Raw genomic sequence first — 19,645 nt, 5'->3', positions numbered from 1 at the left:
TTTCATTCCGTTTTGTGTTATGTTTCTCGTCTTTTTTATTCTCACGCTTGTGGCATTGTATTATTAGAAACAAGGGACTAATGACTTCGTAGTTTGGTCCCTTTCCCCCTCTTTTAAACCAACTAAAGTGCAGAAATAAACCGAAAACTATGAAATGATGATGAATTAGTACTTTGTACTTCTACTGCGACGTTGTAACACTTATCAGCCGTTTTGGCATACTTTGCACAAGCGTCTGTAAGTACGTAATACTTAGATTTTTCTAATTTTTCTTGGAGTCGTCTCCCCACGCCTTGTTTGGACTGTATCGAGACTTTTCGAGTATTTCTTTCCAAGGCATGGGGTTGATGTCCGGACTTTGTGGAGGGGGATTGACAACTTTCGGACCGTTGTACAGGAGCCACTACCGTACAGTAGAGGCGGCATGTTTGGGGTGGCCGGCTTGACAAAATTTGAAACAGTCTCCAGTTCCCATATTTTCTTCTCTCTTCTTCAAATTGTTCCTTAGAATCTGCAATTATATATTTTCATCCACTGTTTCGTCAATGAAGACATGGGCCGACATACAACCCCAAACAGTAACATGGCCCCTGCTGTGTTTCACTGTAGCTTGCATATTCTTTTATTCCAGCTCTTTGTTGTCCATCATCATCATCAAGACTGATTATGCCTTTCAGCGTTCAGTCTGGAGCATAGCCCCCTTATAAAATTCCTCCATGATCCCCTATTCACTGCTAACATTGGTGCCTCTTCCGATGTTAAGCCTATTACTTCAAAATCATTCTTAACTGAATCCAGGTACCTTCTCCTTGGTCTACCCCGATTCCTCCTACCCTCTACTGCTGAACCCATGAGTCTCTTGGGTAACCTTGCTTCTCCCGTGCGTGTAACATGACCCCACCATCTAAGCCTGTTCGCCCTGACTGCTACATCTATAGAGTTCATTCCCAGTTTTTCTTTCATTTCCTCATTGTGGACACCTTCCTGCCATTGTTCCCATCTACTAGTACCTGCAATCATCCTAGCTACTTTCATATCCGTAACCTCAACCTTGTTGATAAGGTAACCTGAATCTACCCAGCTTTCGCTCCCATACAACAAAGTTGGTCGAAAGATTGAACGGTGCACAGATAACTTAGTCTTGGTACTGACTTCCTTCTTGCAGAAGAGAGTAGATCGTAGCTGAGCGCTCACTGCATTAGCTTTGCTACACCTCGCTTCCAGTTCTTTCACTATGTTGCTATCCTGTGAGAATATGCATCCTAAGTACGTGAAACCGTCCACCTGTTCTAACTTTGTTCCTCCTATTTGATACTCAACCGGTTTATATCTCTTTCCCACTGACATTACTTTCGTTTTGGAGATGCTAATCTTAATACCATAGTCCTTACATTTCTGATCTAGCTCTGAAATATTACTTTGCAAACTTTCAATCGAATCTGCCATCACAACTAAGTCATCCGCATATGCAAGACTGCTTATTTTGTGTTCACGTATCTTAATCTCACCCAGCCAGTCTATTATTTTCAACATATGATCCATAAATAATATGAACAACAGTGGAGACAGGTTGCAGCCTTGTCTTACCCCTGAAACTACTTTGTTGTTCTGATATGTTAAATTTTGATTCACCGGAAAAAATTACATGACACCACTGCTTCATGCTCTTGTGTTCCCTTTCGAAAAGCAGCCTGTTCTTCCTATTGGCAGGGCTGATGTAGGGCTTGCTTTTTGCAGTTCGCCCACGGAAATTTTCTCTGTACATCATTCATCTGATTCTGCTAGAACTGGCTTCCTTCCCAAACTCTTCCTCAGCTTCAATGGCAGTTCGTCTGTGATTAGTGGATGTTTCTTGACCTTTTGTACTACTGCCCTCTTTTCTCTCCTCTGAAATATTCTTGGACAGACTGTCTGTGGCAGATTTTCTATCCTGTCTTCATATTGACGGACGATTTTTTACAATACTTTTCTCCATGTTGAGTAACGTTGCTATTTATCGGCATGTTCTTACCTTTTCGTGGTGGAATATTACAAACTGCCTCTGTTCGAAAGTGCTGTTATTACTTCTACACACCATTTTATACAAACACTAGTTTCCTTTGAGCTCTCGACAGGTAATGACCAACATCGCTGGAAGTAACGAATAACATATGTGCACCCTGACATTTGTCCCAAAACTTTTGAAGAGCAGAGTTTCATATATCGCAGTAAGAAATGGGTCTTGTTCTCTTGTAAACAAGCAAACATACGTGATTGCAGCCCTACATCTTTATTTCGGCATTAACCATCACAAATTGGTTCATACCCAGACAGTGTTCGTTTCTAAACGTATGAGAGTCACTGTACTTGGGAAGCTAATGCTGCAGTCGAATTACGAGAAAGAAAAACTGATGAGTTTCAGTATTTCCTACATGTGAAATGAATGTTTCTGGCGTTCCCTTGAGAGACGTTATCACAATCACAGTGAGAACTATCCTTAAAGTTCCTTTGTTAAGGATCTGAAGGAAGATTTTAGGGAGGCTCAGCTGGTTAACCATTATCAAGGAATTTCGTTTCCATACTGGCGGATTGAACCATGACAGCCTTGGGATGGTAGGATGAGGGCGTCGTGTCCACCTTTCAGAATGTTCGTACAGGTAGTGAGATTGCCATTTTTACCTGATGGTAAGTCTGTGGTACTTCGTCGTTTGTCGAGTCCTACTGAAATTGCATTACAGTAGAACCTCCCTACTTCGTCCCAACGTGACCGGAGCACGGTCGGAGGGCGAGAAAGGTCGGATTAGCAGAGGAACATCACAATACAGTACAGCACAAGTTTAATGTTCAGCTGGAAATACTGTCTGAAATATTTTTCCATGCTAAAACAGTGACAAAACAAGAAAACATTCGCCCACTAAAAATCTTACACCAAAGTGTAATGTACAGTAGCGCGTGTACCGTAAAATACGTCAGTATCTTACGGTAAGGTTTCGTTACTGTGAGTAAAAGTTCCGCATGTGTATTACAGTAGTGAAGTACACGCAGCTGATTTGCACTTAACTGTTTAAAACATGAGAAATCACACGGTAAAAAAAAGTTCTGGTTTTAATGACAAATATTTAATTTCATTTTGTGTTGAAGGCGACAATGTTCCGCCATTACCTAATCGATAAAATATCGATTGGGGTAGCCGTAGAGCTGTGTTCGATGCATCGAAGTGCTATATGAAAGTCATTTTTAGCATCCGTATGTGATACTCGAGCCTTAGGTTCATTGTCTTCGTTATCGTCTTTGTAGTTCTTATCGGTTGCTCGAGTTACAGCCTCAATGCTTTGGTCATGAATTATTCCTGTTTCCGTTGTGCGGCCAACATGAGCTGCACTGATCCATCCGCGTCACTGGGATCAACGTCCACATGTAAAGAGAGCATCACATGTTCACGTTTAGTTGGTTCCATAATTTAGTGTTACGTACTTTAATATATAAAAACAATGCCAACAATTTTATAAAAAAGTGTGCACAAAAATACTAATAGAAGCAAGTGATCCTAAAAGTGATCGAACCATCGCATCTGGCAACGTTTGACTGCCTGCTGATCCGTGCCGCAGGCGATGAGCCATCGACAGGTCCAGTCCTGACAGTAGCAGCGGTCCTTATAGGTAAACAAACACCGGAAATGGGACGGTCCGACTAAGCGGGGAGTCGAACATCCGGGGGCGGATTAGCGAGGTTCAACTGTATCAACCAATTCGTGCACGATTTTGTTACAAGAAATAGGGTTCGGCGAGACGCCAGTTGAAATCTCCGTCCAGCCGTCAGGATTTGGTTTTCCTTGGCGTCCTTAAATCACTGAAAACGAATGTTGTGATTTCTTTGAGCACGTTATGGGCCTTCTTTACCATTCTCCAATCGGAGCTTATTCAATCCCTAATGACATCGCTGTCGGATCCTAATGTCACCCCTTTTAAATTTTATCGCTCTCTAACAACCATAACACAACAAAGGTCAGAAATTATGACTGTAGTGTTGCTCGCGCTGCTAAATATTGCATTTTCGGGCAACAACAAAGTTATATTATGTGGCAGGTGTCATTAGAGCACAGTTAATAAAGTCATTTCTTGAAATAATGGATAAACTAGGCACTCATCTTTTCGTGTTTCCCACGCTGGTCTCGTTGTGAACTCACGGCTGAATCGTCGAAAATATAGGTAGTGATGATTCCATCTCGGATGCAAAGAGGCCTAGGTGTTACTCTGCGATATTCAAAAGTTTTATAGATGTGTTTCATAAACCATTCTTAAGGATTAAACTTTCGCAAGTTAGGACAATGGTGATGTAAAAAAGTAATCAGCACTCCGAATTTGTTATACTTTTTTATTACTTTTGTTGCAACATCACAATATGAAACATACCTGAAAATATCTTCCTCACTGTTATTCACTTTTCATAAACCGTCAACATGACGACCATGACTTGACTCTCTAATAACCGCTTACGCGCCCAAAAATCAGAGTTACAAGTACGTCAAAGAACATAGTGACAAAAGAAAGAATACACATAAGAATAATATCATTGCAATATATTCATATCGATGTATCGTAGTCCCTCTACATTAATGAAATCAAATCTGAATATTGTCACAGAGATCCAGTAGAATTTTGCTGGTATCGAGAGGTTGAGGTGAGGTGCCGTAATGGCTGGGTAATTCAAGAACCATTACAGCTCTCAGATGGAGAACACCTTTTGGTTTAGGGACGGCACGTGATTCCTAACTGGCACCGGTACAGATATATCGAGGGGCGTGACGTTCGTGGTGAGAGCGGCAGCTGTGTGCACGTGGGGCGGCCCTGGCGGCGAGCGAGCAGCGGCAGGCGGGGGATGGCATTGTGGGCGTGTTCGCAGGTGTAGTAGCAGTAGCGCCGCGCCGTAGCTTAGGATGACCCGGCGGGCCCAGCACTGACGTCACAGCGCCAGCCGCCGCCGCCAGCAGCACCGCATCATGTCCAAGACCATCAACGCCTACAGAGTGTAAGTGTCCGCCGCTGGCTGCCAGCAGTCTTCCACATTCACAATTACTGTACGGGGTGTAAATTTTTAAGTTCACATACCAGAATAAGTCGAAAAATAAGCTTCACACGGAGAAATGTGTAGAATCCAAAGTTGATTATTTTCGAGGGGGGGGGGGGGGGGGCATCTGCTGGAGGCTAAATTAGCTCCCACCCCCAGCTCCCCTGGGGGTGGGGTGCGCCGGGTGGCAACTTTATAAAATTTCAGATGGGAACCCGCATTTTTTAATTGCAGAATCACGTTCTACATAAACTACGTACATTTTGTCTTAAACATTTGTTTTGATTCCTGGTAGTTGGCGCTGTAATTCAAGAAAATCCATGTTCTCATTTTGGCGTGGAAAATGGTTCCGGATAAATAAAAAATATTTACTTCTCTAAAACTAAACCCCTCCCTCTCTCCACATTGCGTGGGGTTTTGAGAGACAGGAATTAGTTTTACAAATGTTGACCGAATCTGCGGGAAAAATTAATATGTGGGTCAACATTTGTTGAAAGTGGCACTGCTTTATTAGAAGAATGGATCAGTACTTACGAAACACCCTAAGCCATCAAGCAATGTTCAGTTTTCTAATGTAGGGAATTGGACTTGTTAGGGAAGGAGAGGAGCGTACATTATTTTGTAATCATACTGAGTGGTATGATGCATCCTGCCACGAATCCTCCTCTCGTGCCAACCTCACCACCTGGTTAACACTTGCACCCTACATGCTCAGTTACTTGCTGGAGGTGTTCCAGTCTCTGTCCTCCGCTACAGTTTGCCCCCTGCAGCGCCCTATAGCACCATGGACGTTATTCCTTTTCAGCGGAGAACTTCATTTCTTACTTTATCGGTCCACCTAATGCTAAACATTCGTCTGTAGCACCACATCGAAAACGCTTAATTTTGTTCTGTTCCGGTTTTCCCGCAACCCTCTTTTCACTAGCATACAATGCTGTGCTCCAAACGTACTTCCTCATATTAAGGCCAGTGTTCGATACTAGTAGTCTTACTTTTGCCCAGGAATGTTCTTTGCCTGCGCTAGTGTGCTTTTTGTTCTCCTCGCTTCGTTGGTCGTACCTTTCTCTGCTTCCACAGTAGCACAAATGTAAACTTCGTCTACTTTGGGATCATCAATTTTGGTAAGTTATTTTACTTCTCGTATTGTTTCTGATAATCACTTCTCTTCCGTTTGCCCTCGAATCCATATTATGTACTGATTACACCATTCCATTCAACACATTGTGTAATTCTACGTTCTGAGGATATCAATATCAGCGAATTTTAAGATTTATATCTTTTAATCTGAATTTTAATCCCACTCCTTAACCTTTCCTTCATTTCAGTCTTTGGTTCTGCGATGTATGGACCGAAGAGTAGGGACGATTGGTTACATCCCTGTCCTTTTTTCAGGACGAGTACTTCGTTCTCCGTCTGAAAATCGTAGTGTTCCCTCTGCGTTGTTCTTGAGGCAGAGAAACGCATAGCTACAATAAGCAGGTTACACGGAGTAGTTGTGCATAGATGAAGGGGATAGAGCAGCGTGAAGCGCTAAAACCCCGTACACCACCGCTGGTCAAGGGGGACCACGACGTTGGGATCACCGGTTTACTTCACACTTTGTGCGCCTTCAGTAGGCACATGAAAACAACGTAATGTGCCAGTAATAAGATGCACTTCACAGACAATTCCGAGGAAGCCGCAACAAATTTTACGCGTCTATTGTATAACTGATGTATTCGTGCGAAGGTACGGGCCGCGAGAAGTCGTGGTTAAATGGTCAGCGTTCGCGCTTACCAGGAGGGTCTTGGTCGAGGCGACGGTACGAATCCCGCTAATGCTTATTTTTTATCTATATTGTTTTTATCACTGGTCATTATTTTATACTAGATTTAAAAGGTAATGAAGTTTTAGTGAATTTCACTCCTTATTATTTACCATTTGTAATTAAATTTTCAAGTACGAGCGACAGGCTTGGAAAGCCCAAGTCAAACCTAGATAAATAATGATGCGAATAACGTTATTCTCAGTGCAATTACTCGTCCGACATGCTCTCGACATTCACACGTTGTAGATGGAGAACTTAGTGCAAATACACTCTTCTTCATTATATTACGTCTCAAATGTATAATTTAAATATGACCAGTGATGAAAATATACAGGTTAATAAATAATTCTGAGCAGAGTTGAACCGTCGCCTCATACTCATTCGCCTTACGAAGCTAGAACGCTAATCAATTGACGACCATGACTTCTTGTGTCCTGCACCTTCGTACAGATAATTCAGTTATCTTTCAACGCGAACATTTTAGGTTAGGCTTCACCGTGACTTATTGACATTTAATGAAACAAGTTTACTGTTACCAGTCATTGTTTATTTGTATCCACGACGCGTTTCAAAGGTTTAAACTTCTATCATCAGGTGGATTTACATTTGTTAGTATGACGTGTGTGTTGGGTTACGATTTTTTGGGGGAATTTGTGGCACTGTAATGGTCACAGGTCCCTTACAATGTCACAACACATCACACGTACATACGTCATACTAACAAATGTAAATCCACCTTTGAAAAGCGACGTGGATATACGAGGCGTGTTTTTAAGTAAGTACCGTTTTGAAATTAAAAAGACGAGCAAAGTTATGACAATTTTATTTTTACATGAAAGCGTGTACCTCAGTGTACTTTTCTACATAGTTTCCGTCAATATTGAGACCCTTGTCATAACGTTGTACCAGTTTTAGAGTACCCTCCTCATAGAAGTCTGCCGCCTGACTTGTTAACCACTGCATCACCACTGTTTTGACTTGGTCATCGTCTTGAAGACGCTGACCGCCCAGGTGTTTCTTCAAGTGCAAGAACAGATGGTAGTCACTGGGCGCAAGATCGGGGCTGTACGGAGGATGATTTAGAGTTTCCCATCGAAAAGCTGTGATGAGATCTTTGGTCTGATTCGCGACATGCGGACGGGCATTGTCTTTCAGCAAAACGACGCCTTTGCTAAACTTCCATGGACTGTTGCTTTGAATCTGGTGTGATGTAGGCCACCCACGTTTCATCGCCCGTAGCAATTTGGCTTGAGAAATCACCACCGTTGTGGTACCGCTCAAGGAAAGTCAATGCACTGTCTAAACGTTTGGTTTTGTGCACATCCGTCAACATTTTCGGTACCCAACGTGCGCACAATTTTCGGTAATTCAAGTGCTCTGTCATAATGCCATACAAAACACTACGAGAAACATTAGGAAAGTCATCCCGCAAGGAGAAAATGGTAAAGCGTCCGTTTTCTCGTATCACCTTTTTGTCCACTTCCTGCACCAAACTTTCATCAACGACCGAAGGACGCCCACTCCGTTGTTCATCATGCACATTTGTGCGGCCATCTTTAAATGCTCTCTCACCCACTTTCTTACCATTCCATCTCTGGTAATGTTTTCTCCGTAAACTCCACAGATCTCACGATGAAAATCGGTGGCTTTTAGGCTTTTAGCACTAAGAAATCTTATAAACGATTATCGGAGGCATCTTAAACACTCAGTACAGAACGTAAACAAGGAAGCATCAGACTGTAATGGCGTCAGTGCGTAGATTAAGGTACAGGCTTTCATGCAAAAATATTCTTGAGATATCTTAGGACGTCTTAAATTTCAAAACGGTAGTTACTTAAAAAACGTGCCTCGTATATTTTATGTCATTCCCTACAGTTTGTAAACATATTCTTGAAATGTCAAACACATTTCACAATTTTAAATTCGAGGTCGCTTTTTCCTAGGTGTATAGTGCTGTATATAGATGGTGTCTTTGATGTTTGTCTTGCTTCCATTAAAATTCACAGCGTCAGACTTGCTACTGTGGTGCCTTTAGTTTTCCTAGAATCAAACTGATCTGGCAGATGAAATGTGATGCACCTAAATCTGCACGGTGTGAGAAGGAATGGCACATTGAGCATTGGAATCCGTTGGAGTGGAAGCAGTGTCTGAAGACATGCCTCGTATAAATACAGTGACTGGTAACAGTAGACTTGTTGCTTCATTTAAATCAATTATATTGTAGACGCGTAAAATTTCTCTTGCGATTTTCTCGGAATCGACGTAGTAAGTAGTGCACCTTGCTACTTGCACATTGTCGTTTTAGTGACGTGCTAAAGGTGTCAGAAGTGTGAAGTAAATCTGTGGTCCCGACGTCGTGGCCTCCCCCCCCCCCCGTGTGATAGTGCCCCCCCCTCCCCCGTGTGATAGCGGCCCGTCGGTGCCGGAAGCGGCCGATAGCGACCGGCGGATAAGGCGGCGGCTTCCTGCCCGCCGCGGCCCCGGCTGCCACGCGCACGCCTCCTGCCAGCACCTCTGCCTGTGCTCGGCAGAACAGGGGCCGCAGCAGTCTGTCGGAATCGATAGCTGCGGCGCCACTGTGGAGGAAGGCGGGCGGGCCTCGGCTCGGCTGCATCCCGCGCAGCTTCGTGCTAGAAGTCACCCTGTACCACCACTGGGCGCGGCAAGCCACCTGCTGTCTGCTTCACGCGTAACTGCCAAACGACAGACTCAACAGGTGTGTCAGACGGATGGCTCGTCTCCGTCGTCCGGTCGGCTGTTGCCCCGATCTCGCGGACGACTGTTGGTTTGAGGGGACAGCTGCCACATTCAGTGGTGTCAGATATCGAGAAATGCCCGACGACACTATAGAGGGCTATTAAGAGAATAATACACAACTGGCCATTAAAATTGCTACACCAAGAAGAAATGCAGATGATAAACGGGTATTCATTGGGCAAATATACCAGAACTGACATGTGATTAAATTTTCACGCAATTTGGGTGCACAGATCCTGAGAAATCGATACCCTGAACAACCACCTCTGACCATAATAACGGCCTTGGTATGCCTGGGCATTGAGTCAAACAGAGCTTGGGTGGAGTGTACAGGTACAGCTGCCCATGCAGCTTCAACACGATACCACAGTTCATCAAGAGTAGTGACTAGCGTATTGTGACGAGCCAGTCGCTCGTCCACCTTTGACCAGACGTTTTCAATTGGTGAGAGATCTGGAGAATGTGCTGGCCAGGGCAGCAGTCTGACATTTTCTGTATCCAGAAAGGCCCGTACAGGACGTGCAACATGCGGTCGTGCATTATCCTGCTGAAATGTAGGGTTTCGCAGGGATCGAATGAAGGGTAGAGCCACGGGTCTAACACATCTGAAATGTAACGTCCACTGTACGAAGTGCCGTCAATGTGAACAAGAGGTGACCGAGACGTGTAACCAATGGCACATCATCACGCCGGGTGATACGCCAGTAAGGCGATGACGAATACACACTTCCAATGTGCGTTCACCGCGATGTCGCCAAACACGGATGTAACCATTATGATGCTGTAAACAGAACCTGGATTCATCCGAAAAAATGACGTTTTGCCATTCGTGCACCCAGGTTCGTCGTTGAGTACACCATCGCAGGCGCTCCTGTCTGTGATGCAGCGTCAAGGGTAACCGCAGCCATGGTCTCCGAGCTGATAGTCCATGCTGCTGCAAACGTCGTCGAACTGTTCGTGCAGATGGCTGTCGTCTTGCAAACGTCCCCAGCTGTTGACTCAGGGATCGAGACGTGGCTGCACGATCCGTTACAGCCATGCGGATAAGATGCCTGTCATCTCGACTGCTAGTGATACGAGGCCGTTGGGATCCAGCGCGGCGTTCCGTATTACCCTCCTCAACCTACCGATTCCATATTCTGCGAACAGTCATTGGATCTCGACCAACGCGAGCAGCAATGTCGCGATACGATAATCTGCAATCGCCATAGGCTACAGTCCGACCTTTATCAACGTCGGAAACGTGATGGTACGCATTTCTCCTCCTTACACGAGTGATCAGAATAACGTTTCACCAGGGAACGCCGGTCAACTGCTGTTTGTGTATGAGAAATCGGTTGCAAACGTTCCTCACGTCAGCACGTTGTAGGTGTCGCCAGCGGCGCCAACCTTGTGTGAATGCTCACAAAAGGTAATCATTTGCATATCACAGCATGTTCTTCCTGTCGGTTAAATTTCGCTTCTGTAGCACGTCATCTTTATGGTGCAGCAGTTTTGATGGCTAGTAGTGTACTTACTGTTTGACGCATGTTTCTAATGTGTGGAATAAGTGTCAACCAGTGTAACAGTTCTTAAAAATACGTTAGTGGTCGCATTTTAATTCGTTTTGCCGTTCGAACCGTCTTATAACCTGGGTTGACTGAAAAGTAATGTCCCCACCATCGTAACTCTCCAACAGTTGGCAGCATTGGTATGCGGCAGGTACTAGCTTGTTCCGTAGCGTCTTCTCTACAGCTCCAGTTGACGGAAAGCCTTAGCACTCAATGGTTGTGTTGTTACGGTGTGAAGTATGGAACCTTGTGCCGACGGCCGGTCAGTGCGATTTAAGCAACGTGCAGTCATTGAGTTCTTGGCAACAGAAGGTATCATCCCCAAGGAGATTCATCAGTTAATGATAGCTTATATGTGAAAGGAAAAGGGATGTGTTTTCCAGCAGCATGACTGCGAGACCACACACTTCACGTGCTACCACAGCAGAACTTCAAAGACTGCCCAGATGTAGCAGCGTCTGACTTCCATCCGTTCCTGATAATGAAACACGATCTGCGGGGACATCATTATGCTTCTGAAGAAGACATTGAGAGGACTGCGAGACTGTGGTTCCGAGAAAAGCGTGTCGACTTCTTTCGTGACGGCCTCAGAAAACTTGTTCATCGTTGGCACAAATCTATCCACTTGGCTGGCGATTATGTGAAAAAGTGAAAATTGATAAAGATCACATTCTAGGGATTATTTCTGCGTTTGATTTATTAAAATATTCCCATCTAAACCCAATTAACGAAGGTGGAGGCATTAATTTTCATTCAACCCTCGTACATGTATAAATTATGCACGATTCAACTATTCACTAACTTTCAGTCTTAATTTCTCTTGTGTACAACCTACGAGTTCCTAACATGGATGTCATTTAGTGCCGGCCGGAGTGGCCGAGCGGTTGTAGGCGCAACAGTCTGGAACCGCGCGACCGCTACAATCGCAGGTTCGAATCCTGCCTCGGGCACGGATGTGTGTGATGTCCTTAGGTTGGTTAGTTAGGTTTAAGTAGTTCTAAGTTCTAGGGGACTGATGACCTCAGCAGTTAAGTCCCATAGTGCTCAGAGCCACTTAAACCATTTGTCATTTAGTCGCTGAGAAGCGTTAAGTTTTCACGGTTTCAGCACTGTCGGTTGTCACTGCCTTAAGGCAAAATTTGTAATAGATTTCGTACGGACGGTGTACGTTCCATTGCATATGTACGGCGAGCGGTAGTTTCCATAATTTTGGTTGACCAAAAGCACACCTGCTAGATTTACTATCGTGTTAATTTACTATCCACCCAGTCATACAGTTTTCATGTGCCTATATACGATAAAACATTAACACCACTGCCCGCCCCCCTGGTAGCTGAGTGCTGAGCGTGTGTCAATCCTAAGGGCCCGGGTTAGGCTCCCGGCTGGGTCGGACATTTTCTCCGGGTGTTGTGTTGTCCTAATCATCATTTCATCCCCATCGGCGCGTAAGTCGCCGAAGTGGCGTCAAATCGAAAGACTTGCACCCGGCGAACGGTCTATCTGACGGGAGGCCCTAGTCATGCGACATTTACATTAACACCACTCAATACAGTCCGCTCTTTTGCTTATCATAAACTAAAGAAAGTCATCGGACTAACATAACTAGATTGCAGTAGTAAATAAGCAACAAAGCAGTCTAAGGTTTGGAATGTACGCTGTTTAGCAATGTGAAGTATGCATAAGTACCCTACATTACGAAAGTGTGAAACCAATGTTTTCTGACCATCGTATTCCTCGGGACTAATGAAACACGCGTAGAATGACGGAAAGCAGAGCTAGACTGACGAGATTTTCGATACCGTGTTGCACTTTTCCACTTGAGAGGTAGATGGAAGGGTGATTCAGCTAACCCGCTGCCACTGGGTTGTATGCAAACCACACCGCATTCAGTTGCCATACACGCAATTTTCATTTTGTCTCGCTTGCTACACACAAACTATTAGTCCTAGAGAAAAAGTGAGCACGACCTTTTTGTCGGAAATTATTCAAGAAAAACGTACAAAAGTGACATTTGACCATCAAACGCGTTGTTCCCGAGTTACTCGAAAACTATTGCCTCCAGCCAAAATGTACCCGGATACAGAGATTAACTACGTTCGTTTTCCTGGAAGAAAATCCTCTTCATTTTCATCTACTACTGATAACTTGCGCGTGGTTTTTAAAGGGATTGCGGGTTGCATAAAACCGATCGGTAGGGGCAGCTTTATACCCTATAAATGTACTCATAGGTGTCCATGTAATGGGAAGGGGGGGGGGGCGGAGGGGGTCACAGATTTGGAGTACAGGACCTTTTCTTCATTACAGAATTATCTCACAGTTAATAAGGCTGATTTACTGTAAATCCGCTAAATTTATTGTTCAGCCAGTAGCAGCTTACGTGTCTGCTCCCAATTTGTGTCCGACCGCCTCGGACATTTTTCTACAGACGCCCATATGTGTAGCACAGCCGCACCTGCGTGTGTAAGGTGGACACTGGCAGAGCTGCGGAGTTAAGTTGTGGTGTGGGACGGACAGGACGTGTCTGCTGCGAGCTGACGGGCGGTGTCGGCGGCTGTCTGCCTGTGTTGGCTGTCAGGGTGGACGCAGAGTCCACCGTCACGTACCGCAGATTAAAACCGCCTAGCGAAAGTGGCGACAGCTGTCGTGGACCAGCGTACTCCGCCTTCGCAGGGCTGGATAGCAGCTGCCACAAATACGGCGGGACTGAAAGGAAGAACGGGTTTCAATTGTTTATTACAGATAAACCGTAAAAGAAAGAAGAGGAAGGTTAAACGTTTTATGTTCGCACAGACGCTATACCTCACAATAGACGCTATACCTCACAACAATAGACGCTATACCTCACAACAATAGACGCTGTACATAGGATCGATAGTCCCTTATAATCGACACTAGAACCATGCATTGTTAGAGATACATTGAAACACTAGTCCATTTCATTCCACACACAGATCACCAACTCGCTGTTGATTCAGTCGACAGCTTCAGCAATTCGATTTCTCAGACCCAGAAAAGTAGCTGCCATAGGTGGGACAACGCACTACCGCATCAGAAATCACATGTGATGTATGGTGGCCGTAGAGGCCCAAAGCAGTGAACAAGACATCGTTGCCCACCTATCCAATCCAATGTATGACGGTTTTAAGACAACACAGCACTTCAATGTGAAAGTGAGGCGGCGCGCAGTCATGCACAGAAATGAAATCATTTGAATGTTCGTGAAGGTGAGGAGGCAGCAAGTTTTGTAGCATGTCCACGTGCGACAGTCCTCTCAGTTCGTTCCGCAAAAAGGAAAGGTTCATAAACTTTTGTGAACAGGATTGGCACAAAACACTGTTCCGGTGTGCCCCTTCATATTCGACGGCCAAGCTAGTGTTTTGTACCTCCCGAATTCTTACATTGTGCTCGTTTACCTTACCCGATGGATGAAACTTTGATTCGTCCGAAAATATGAGTGGAAAACTGAAATTCAAAATTCCTATCTTCAGTCGTGGTCAGCGGGACGCAGTTGCTGCAATAACTGCAACTTGTAAGGCTTTGTATGCAGTCATCGTTTCAGAACACGCCGCACAGTTCTTTGAGAAAGTTGAAGTTCCTGGCTTGTCCGTCTCGTGGGTTTCAGAGGGCTCCGTGTGATCTCGGAAACGCTCAATGTTTTCAACATCGTGCGTGGCCGACTAGTCCTCATGCCTTTCAGTATACGAGGGTTGAAACTTAAATAGTGGCAACTATTTATTTACAGCTCGTACAAAATACGTGTTTTAAAGTTTTACTGACCTTCAAAGTAGTCACCAGCATTCTGTATAACCCGTTGCTGGCGATGTGGAAGTCGTAGGATACTCTTAGCAGTACCAGTTGTGTTGACAGTTCGAGCGGCGCGGTTCTGAAGCGAATGCCGTGAAGTGTTTCCTTCAGTTTAGAAATCGAATTGAAATTAAGAGGGCTTAAGTCAGGGGAGTGCAGTAGGTGGTATAGCACTTAGCAGCCCCATAAGTCAAACAAATCAGTAACAGCTTGCACTATACGTGCTTGAGCGTTGTCCTGCAAAGTGGTGGTGGTGGTGGTGGTGGTGGTACGTTGCTTTGTGGGGCGCTCAACTTCGCAGTTATCAGCACCGAGTTATTGACAATTCGCTCGATGTTGTTCATCTTGAACAGTTCACTATTTGTATTTTGCTGATTTTTTTTTTTTTTTTTTTTCACAGTTCAGCACACCTACCTGTTTCCTTGCTTGATCTGTGCGCAGTTTATGGTGGGCTGTGCACTGCCCCGTTTTACCATTAAATCTGGGGGGGGGGGGGGTGCGGCGGGAGTTCGCCTTGTTAGACGCTAGACGACGTTGCGGTACTTTACAAATTGTGCTGTGTGTACACTGCGGCAGCGTCGCGACTTTTATGTTGTCACTTACTGTGTGATCAGTGGATGTAGTAGGTCGTGGTTGGAAGACGGCATTTCCCAATGCGGAAAAAAGCGGACGTGCTCGTGGACTATTGAGAATGTAGGAAGTATGTCGTTTGTGAACAGTGTACGCCGAGAAATATATCCCAATGGACATAACCACCTTCAAACAATTAAGGATAATATGAAATGGAGTATTACTACTGCTTGCGCTGCAATTCCAGCTGAAATGCTAGAACTTGCCCAAGAGTCGTTCCATTGCAGATCGCAAACTTCTACTAACGTTGGTGGTAGTCATTTTGAGCACAGGTTTTGAGGATACATTGGTTCTTTATGGGTCAGATCCCACAAGGGTACTGTATTCACCTTTGTCTTTCGTTTATCCTAGGTAATGAATGCCCCATTTAACAACAGGACACCCTCGGAGACGTATTAATATCCGTGCAGGGCTGCATTCGTTTGTGCTACAACATGGAACAGACAACTGTAGTTTACAATTTTCAAACCACGATACCTCCTAAACTACTTACCCTACCCTCTTGCTACAAACAGCACTGACGCTATAATTTAGTCTGCTTTGTGGTACTCTCAGTAGGAATCGTTCAATTGAAATAATTACACCTTTTGTAAATAAATATCTACGGAGCATTCTATGTCGACGTGTTGTTCATTTATGGCACACGCATTGGTCGACACTTAGCCATAATAAATTGCGGGACATAAAAGCTCTTCCTTGTGCTTGGACCTCTTCCTCCCGAACGCGTCGTCGGGAGGAGGTAATTTTAACTAGACTCCGGATAGGGCACTGTCTTTGTAACCATCGACATCTTTTAAGCGGCGATCCTCCCCCACTCTGTCCCCACTGCTCTCAGCTGTGGACGGTAAGACACGTTTTAATTTAGTGCCACTATTTTAATCCGTTACGCTACAGCTATCGCCTGATATATCGTCGATTTTAGCAGATAACACGCGCTCAGCCGACCGCGTTCTCAATTTTATTAGTGCCAGTGAAATGACGTCAGTCATTTGAAGCTTTTTTGGGGACAACCAACCCCTTTCTGTAGTGGATTTTTAAGCCTTCTTTCTGCTTTGTTTCTCCAATTTTTTGACTTTCGTTCCCATTGCTGCTGGTTTTCAATTTCGGTTTTTTACTGGTTCCTAAGTCACGGACCGGGCGCTAATGACCATAGAAGTTTTGCGCCCTAAAACCAAAACAAAAAAAACCTTTTGTAAATACACGTTTGAAACTCGTAACTCTGTGTATGTGGACTGCAAAGGCAGCCTCCCCGACTGCCGTTCCAATCTGTGAAATCCGCGTATCGGTGGCGCTTTCTGCTATCGAAGTATTTGCTGTGCAGCCCTGCACGTGCGCGCGCTTGTGGAGGTAAAGCGGCGAGGGCCTTCTGCTTGTGTGGGGTGCCCGCACAACCCGCACGCTGCACGGGCCATCTGTTGACGTTAAGGCTTATCGCTGACGCTGCACGGGCCAGGGACTTCTCTGAAGTGGCTGACCGCGCACGCTTATCGCAAACAAAAACACTCAACAGGTTCGTAGATTTCACGCTTTCCTGTGCAAATAATCGCGCGTATTGTGCACTAGATAAATAATTTGATGCGTCGAGCACTGGTATACATCGTAATTACCAGTATCACTTCCTAACACCCACCATTGGAACTGCGTCCGGTAAACATGTTTAGCACTAGGCCTCGTTTCAAGGCATTTACAGACGAGATGCTTCACGTTCGTGTATAGACTGAGTTCCTTGAGCATTGGAGGCTCAAAACGGGGAGCTGCAGGGTCGCTCAACTCCCAGTAAGAAAATGCACTTAAAACCCACTAAACTATGTTTATTATCTCTGTCGATCCATACCAGTTCAGCAGTGTAGCTGCTAACTTAGACATCTACATGGATACTCTGCAAATCACCTTTAAGTGCCTGCCAGAGGGTTCATCGAACCACCTTCACAATTCTCTATTATTCCAATCTCGCATAGCGCGCGGGAAGAATGAACACCTATATTATTCCGTACGAGCTCTGATTTCACTTATTTTATCGTGCTGAGCGTTCCTCCCTATGTAGGTCGGTGTTAACAAAATATTTTCGCATTCGGAGGAGAAATTTGGTGATTGGAATTTCGTGAGAAGATTCCGTCGCAACGAAAAATGCCTTTCTTTTAATGATGTCCATCCCAAATCCTGTATAATTTCTGTGACAGTCTCCTCTATTTCCCTATAATACAAAACGCGCTGCCCTTCTTTCAACTTTCTCGATGTACTCAGTCACTCCTATCTGGTAAGGATCCCACACCGCGCAGCAGTATTCTAAAAGAGGACGGACAAGCGTAGTGTAGGCTCCTTAGTAGATCTGAGACATTTTCCACGTGTCCTGCCAATAAAACGCAGTCTTTGCTTAGCCTTCCTCACATCATCTGTGTGTTCCTTCCAATTTAAGTTGTTCGTAATCGTAACACTTAGGTATTTAGTTGAATTTACGGCTTTTAGATTAGACTGATTTATCGTGTAACCGAAGTTTAACGCGTTGCTTTTAGCACTCATGTGGATGACCTCACACTTTTCGTTATTTGAGATCAACTGCTACTTTTCGCACCATTCCGATATTTCTTCTAAATCGTTTTGCAGTTTGTTTCGATCTTCCGATGAATTTGTTAGTCGATAAACGACAGCGTCATCTGCAAAGAACCGGAGACGGCTGCTCAGATTCTCCGAAATCGTTTATATAGATAAGGAACAGCAAAGGACCTACAACACTACCTTGGGGAACGCCATAAATCACTTCTGTTTTACTCGATGACTTTCCGTCAATTGCTACGAACTGTGGCCTCTCTGAAAGGAAATAATAGGAAATCACATTTGCTCTAGTTTAATTACCCGTTATTTAGTTACCCACAAGGGAGGTAGGCTACCAACGACTACTTGTCGCTGTTCTGCCTTTTTTATTGAATTTATTCTTGGCCATAAATGGATTGCTAAGAATAAAAACTGCAGCCTTAACTTTAATGACAGATGTGTTTCGTCTTCAAATCTAAAGGGTGATTAAAAAGTTTACAAATTGACAAGGCACGTCGGGCATACAACGATCATTAATCACACAGGAAGTGGAGTGGCAAAGGCCGTCCGGGGGTATTAAGTGGCGTTCCAGTTAGTCACATGCTACGTATGGATGGTCACTACAGGAGATGTTCAGAGTTTTGTCCAGATGCATCGTGACACGCCAGACATCGACGCCGCATTCAACGGCACAACTTCTCAGAGATACATGGTGTATCTCGAAGACATTCTGCTGCCGCAACAGCCCTGCCCATTAGGTGATGTAGCAGGTGTTCTACACACGAGGCCCTTCAAATAACTCCGTCGACGCCAGCCCACACGTTAAGGGGAAATTCGCGTCGTGGGACAGGCGAACGTGTAGCAAGTGGATTCACATCCGCCCACGTGCTGTATGCTGGTGTGTGAACGTTCATCACGCCGTCGAGTGAGCACGCAGCCTCGTCGGTGAAGACACTGGCTGTGAAGCTTCGGTCTCCACTGGATTCCTGCATCCCGTGCGCTTGTGGTAGTCCCTGGGTTGCAGTGCCTGGACGCGTTGGGAATGAAACGGATGCGTCCCTTCGTAGTAAATAATGCGCCAGACGGAAGGGTGGCGCGGGATACACCTTGTGTACTTCGGCGTACCCTGCGCCCTTTCGGGAACGCTTCTTCCGCCACAACTATCTGTTGTTCGTTGGCGACCAGCGTCCAGCATTCGGAATATTTCGCACCATACAGTCGCACGGCTTCCAGTCCATTGCAATTGGCCGCACCATAAATCAAAGCATCTGAGCTATTTCACCATGTTGCCCCCAACGCTTCCACGGCGTGAATGAATGGCGACGGTTCCGTACGTTCCGCCCTTGTTTGTGGAGCAAAGCCCTCTCTTGACGTTTGCAATCCCCGGTTCCCATGTGGTTACTAATCCTTGTTGTATACATGTCAGGCTAGTTTGTAAACGTTTTTTGATAACCCTATATAAGGATGTATGTCCTGTGGGTTCCTGATAACATTTTGTAGGTGAAGGATTTGGATGATG

At 45.0% G+C, this 19,645-nt stretch overlaps 1 protein-coding gene across 5 annotated transcripts in view; it reads left to right on the top strand.

The window, feature by feature from the left end:
- LOC124716904 (kinesin light chain) overlaps positions 1 to 19,645 on the top strand; it is a 423,269-nt gene that overhangs the window by 175,033 nt on the left and 228,591 nt on the right. For 3 of the 5 annotated variants that reach the window (XM_047243466.1, XM_047243462.1, XM_047243465.1), the window contains exon 2: positions 4,882 to 5,007. The exons of the other annotated variants lie outside the window; for them this stretch is intronic. In XM_047243466.1, the coding sequence (XP_047099422.1) occupies positions 4,979 to 5,007 (29 nt within the window). In that variant the 5' untranslated portion in view covers positions 4,882 to 4,978. The remainder of the gene's footprint in view (positions 1 to 4,881; positions 5,008 to 19,645) is intronic. 5 annotated transcript variants of the gene reach the window in all.

The sequence above is a fragment of the Schistocerca piceifrons genome, chromosome 9, assembly GCF_021461385.2.
Source record: "Schistocerca piceifrons isolate TAMUIC-IGC-003096 chromosome 9, iqSchPice1.1, whole genome shotgun sequence".
In the NCBI taxonomy this organism is placed as follows: domain Eukaryota; kingdom Metazoa; phylum Arthropoda; class Insecta; order Orthoptera; family Acrididae; genus Schistocerca; species Schistocerca piceifrons.
Note: the sequence above shows the minus strand (reverse complement) of the source record. Positions and strands in the feature narration are given on the sequence as shown.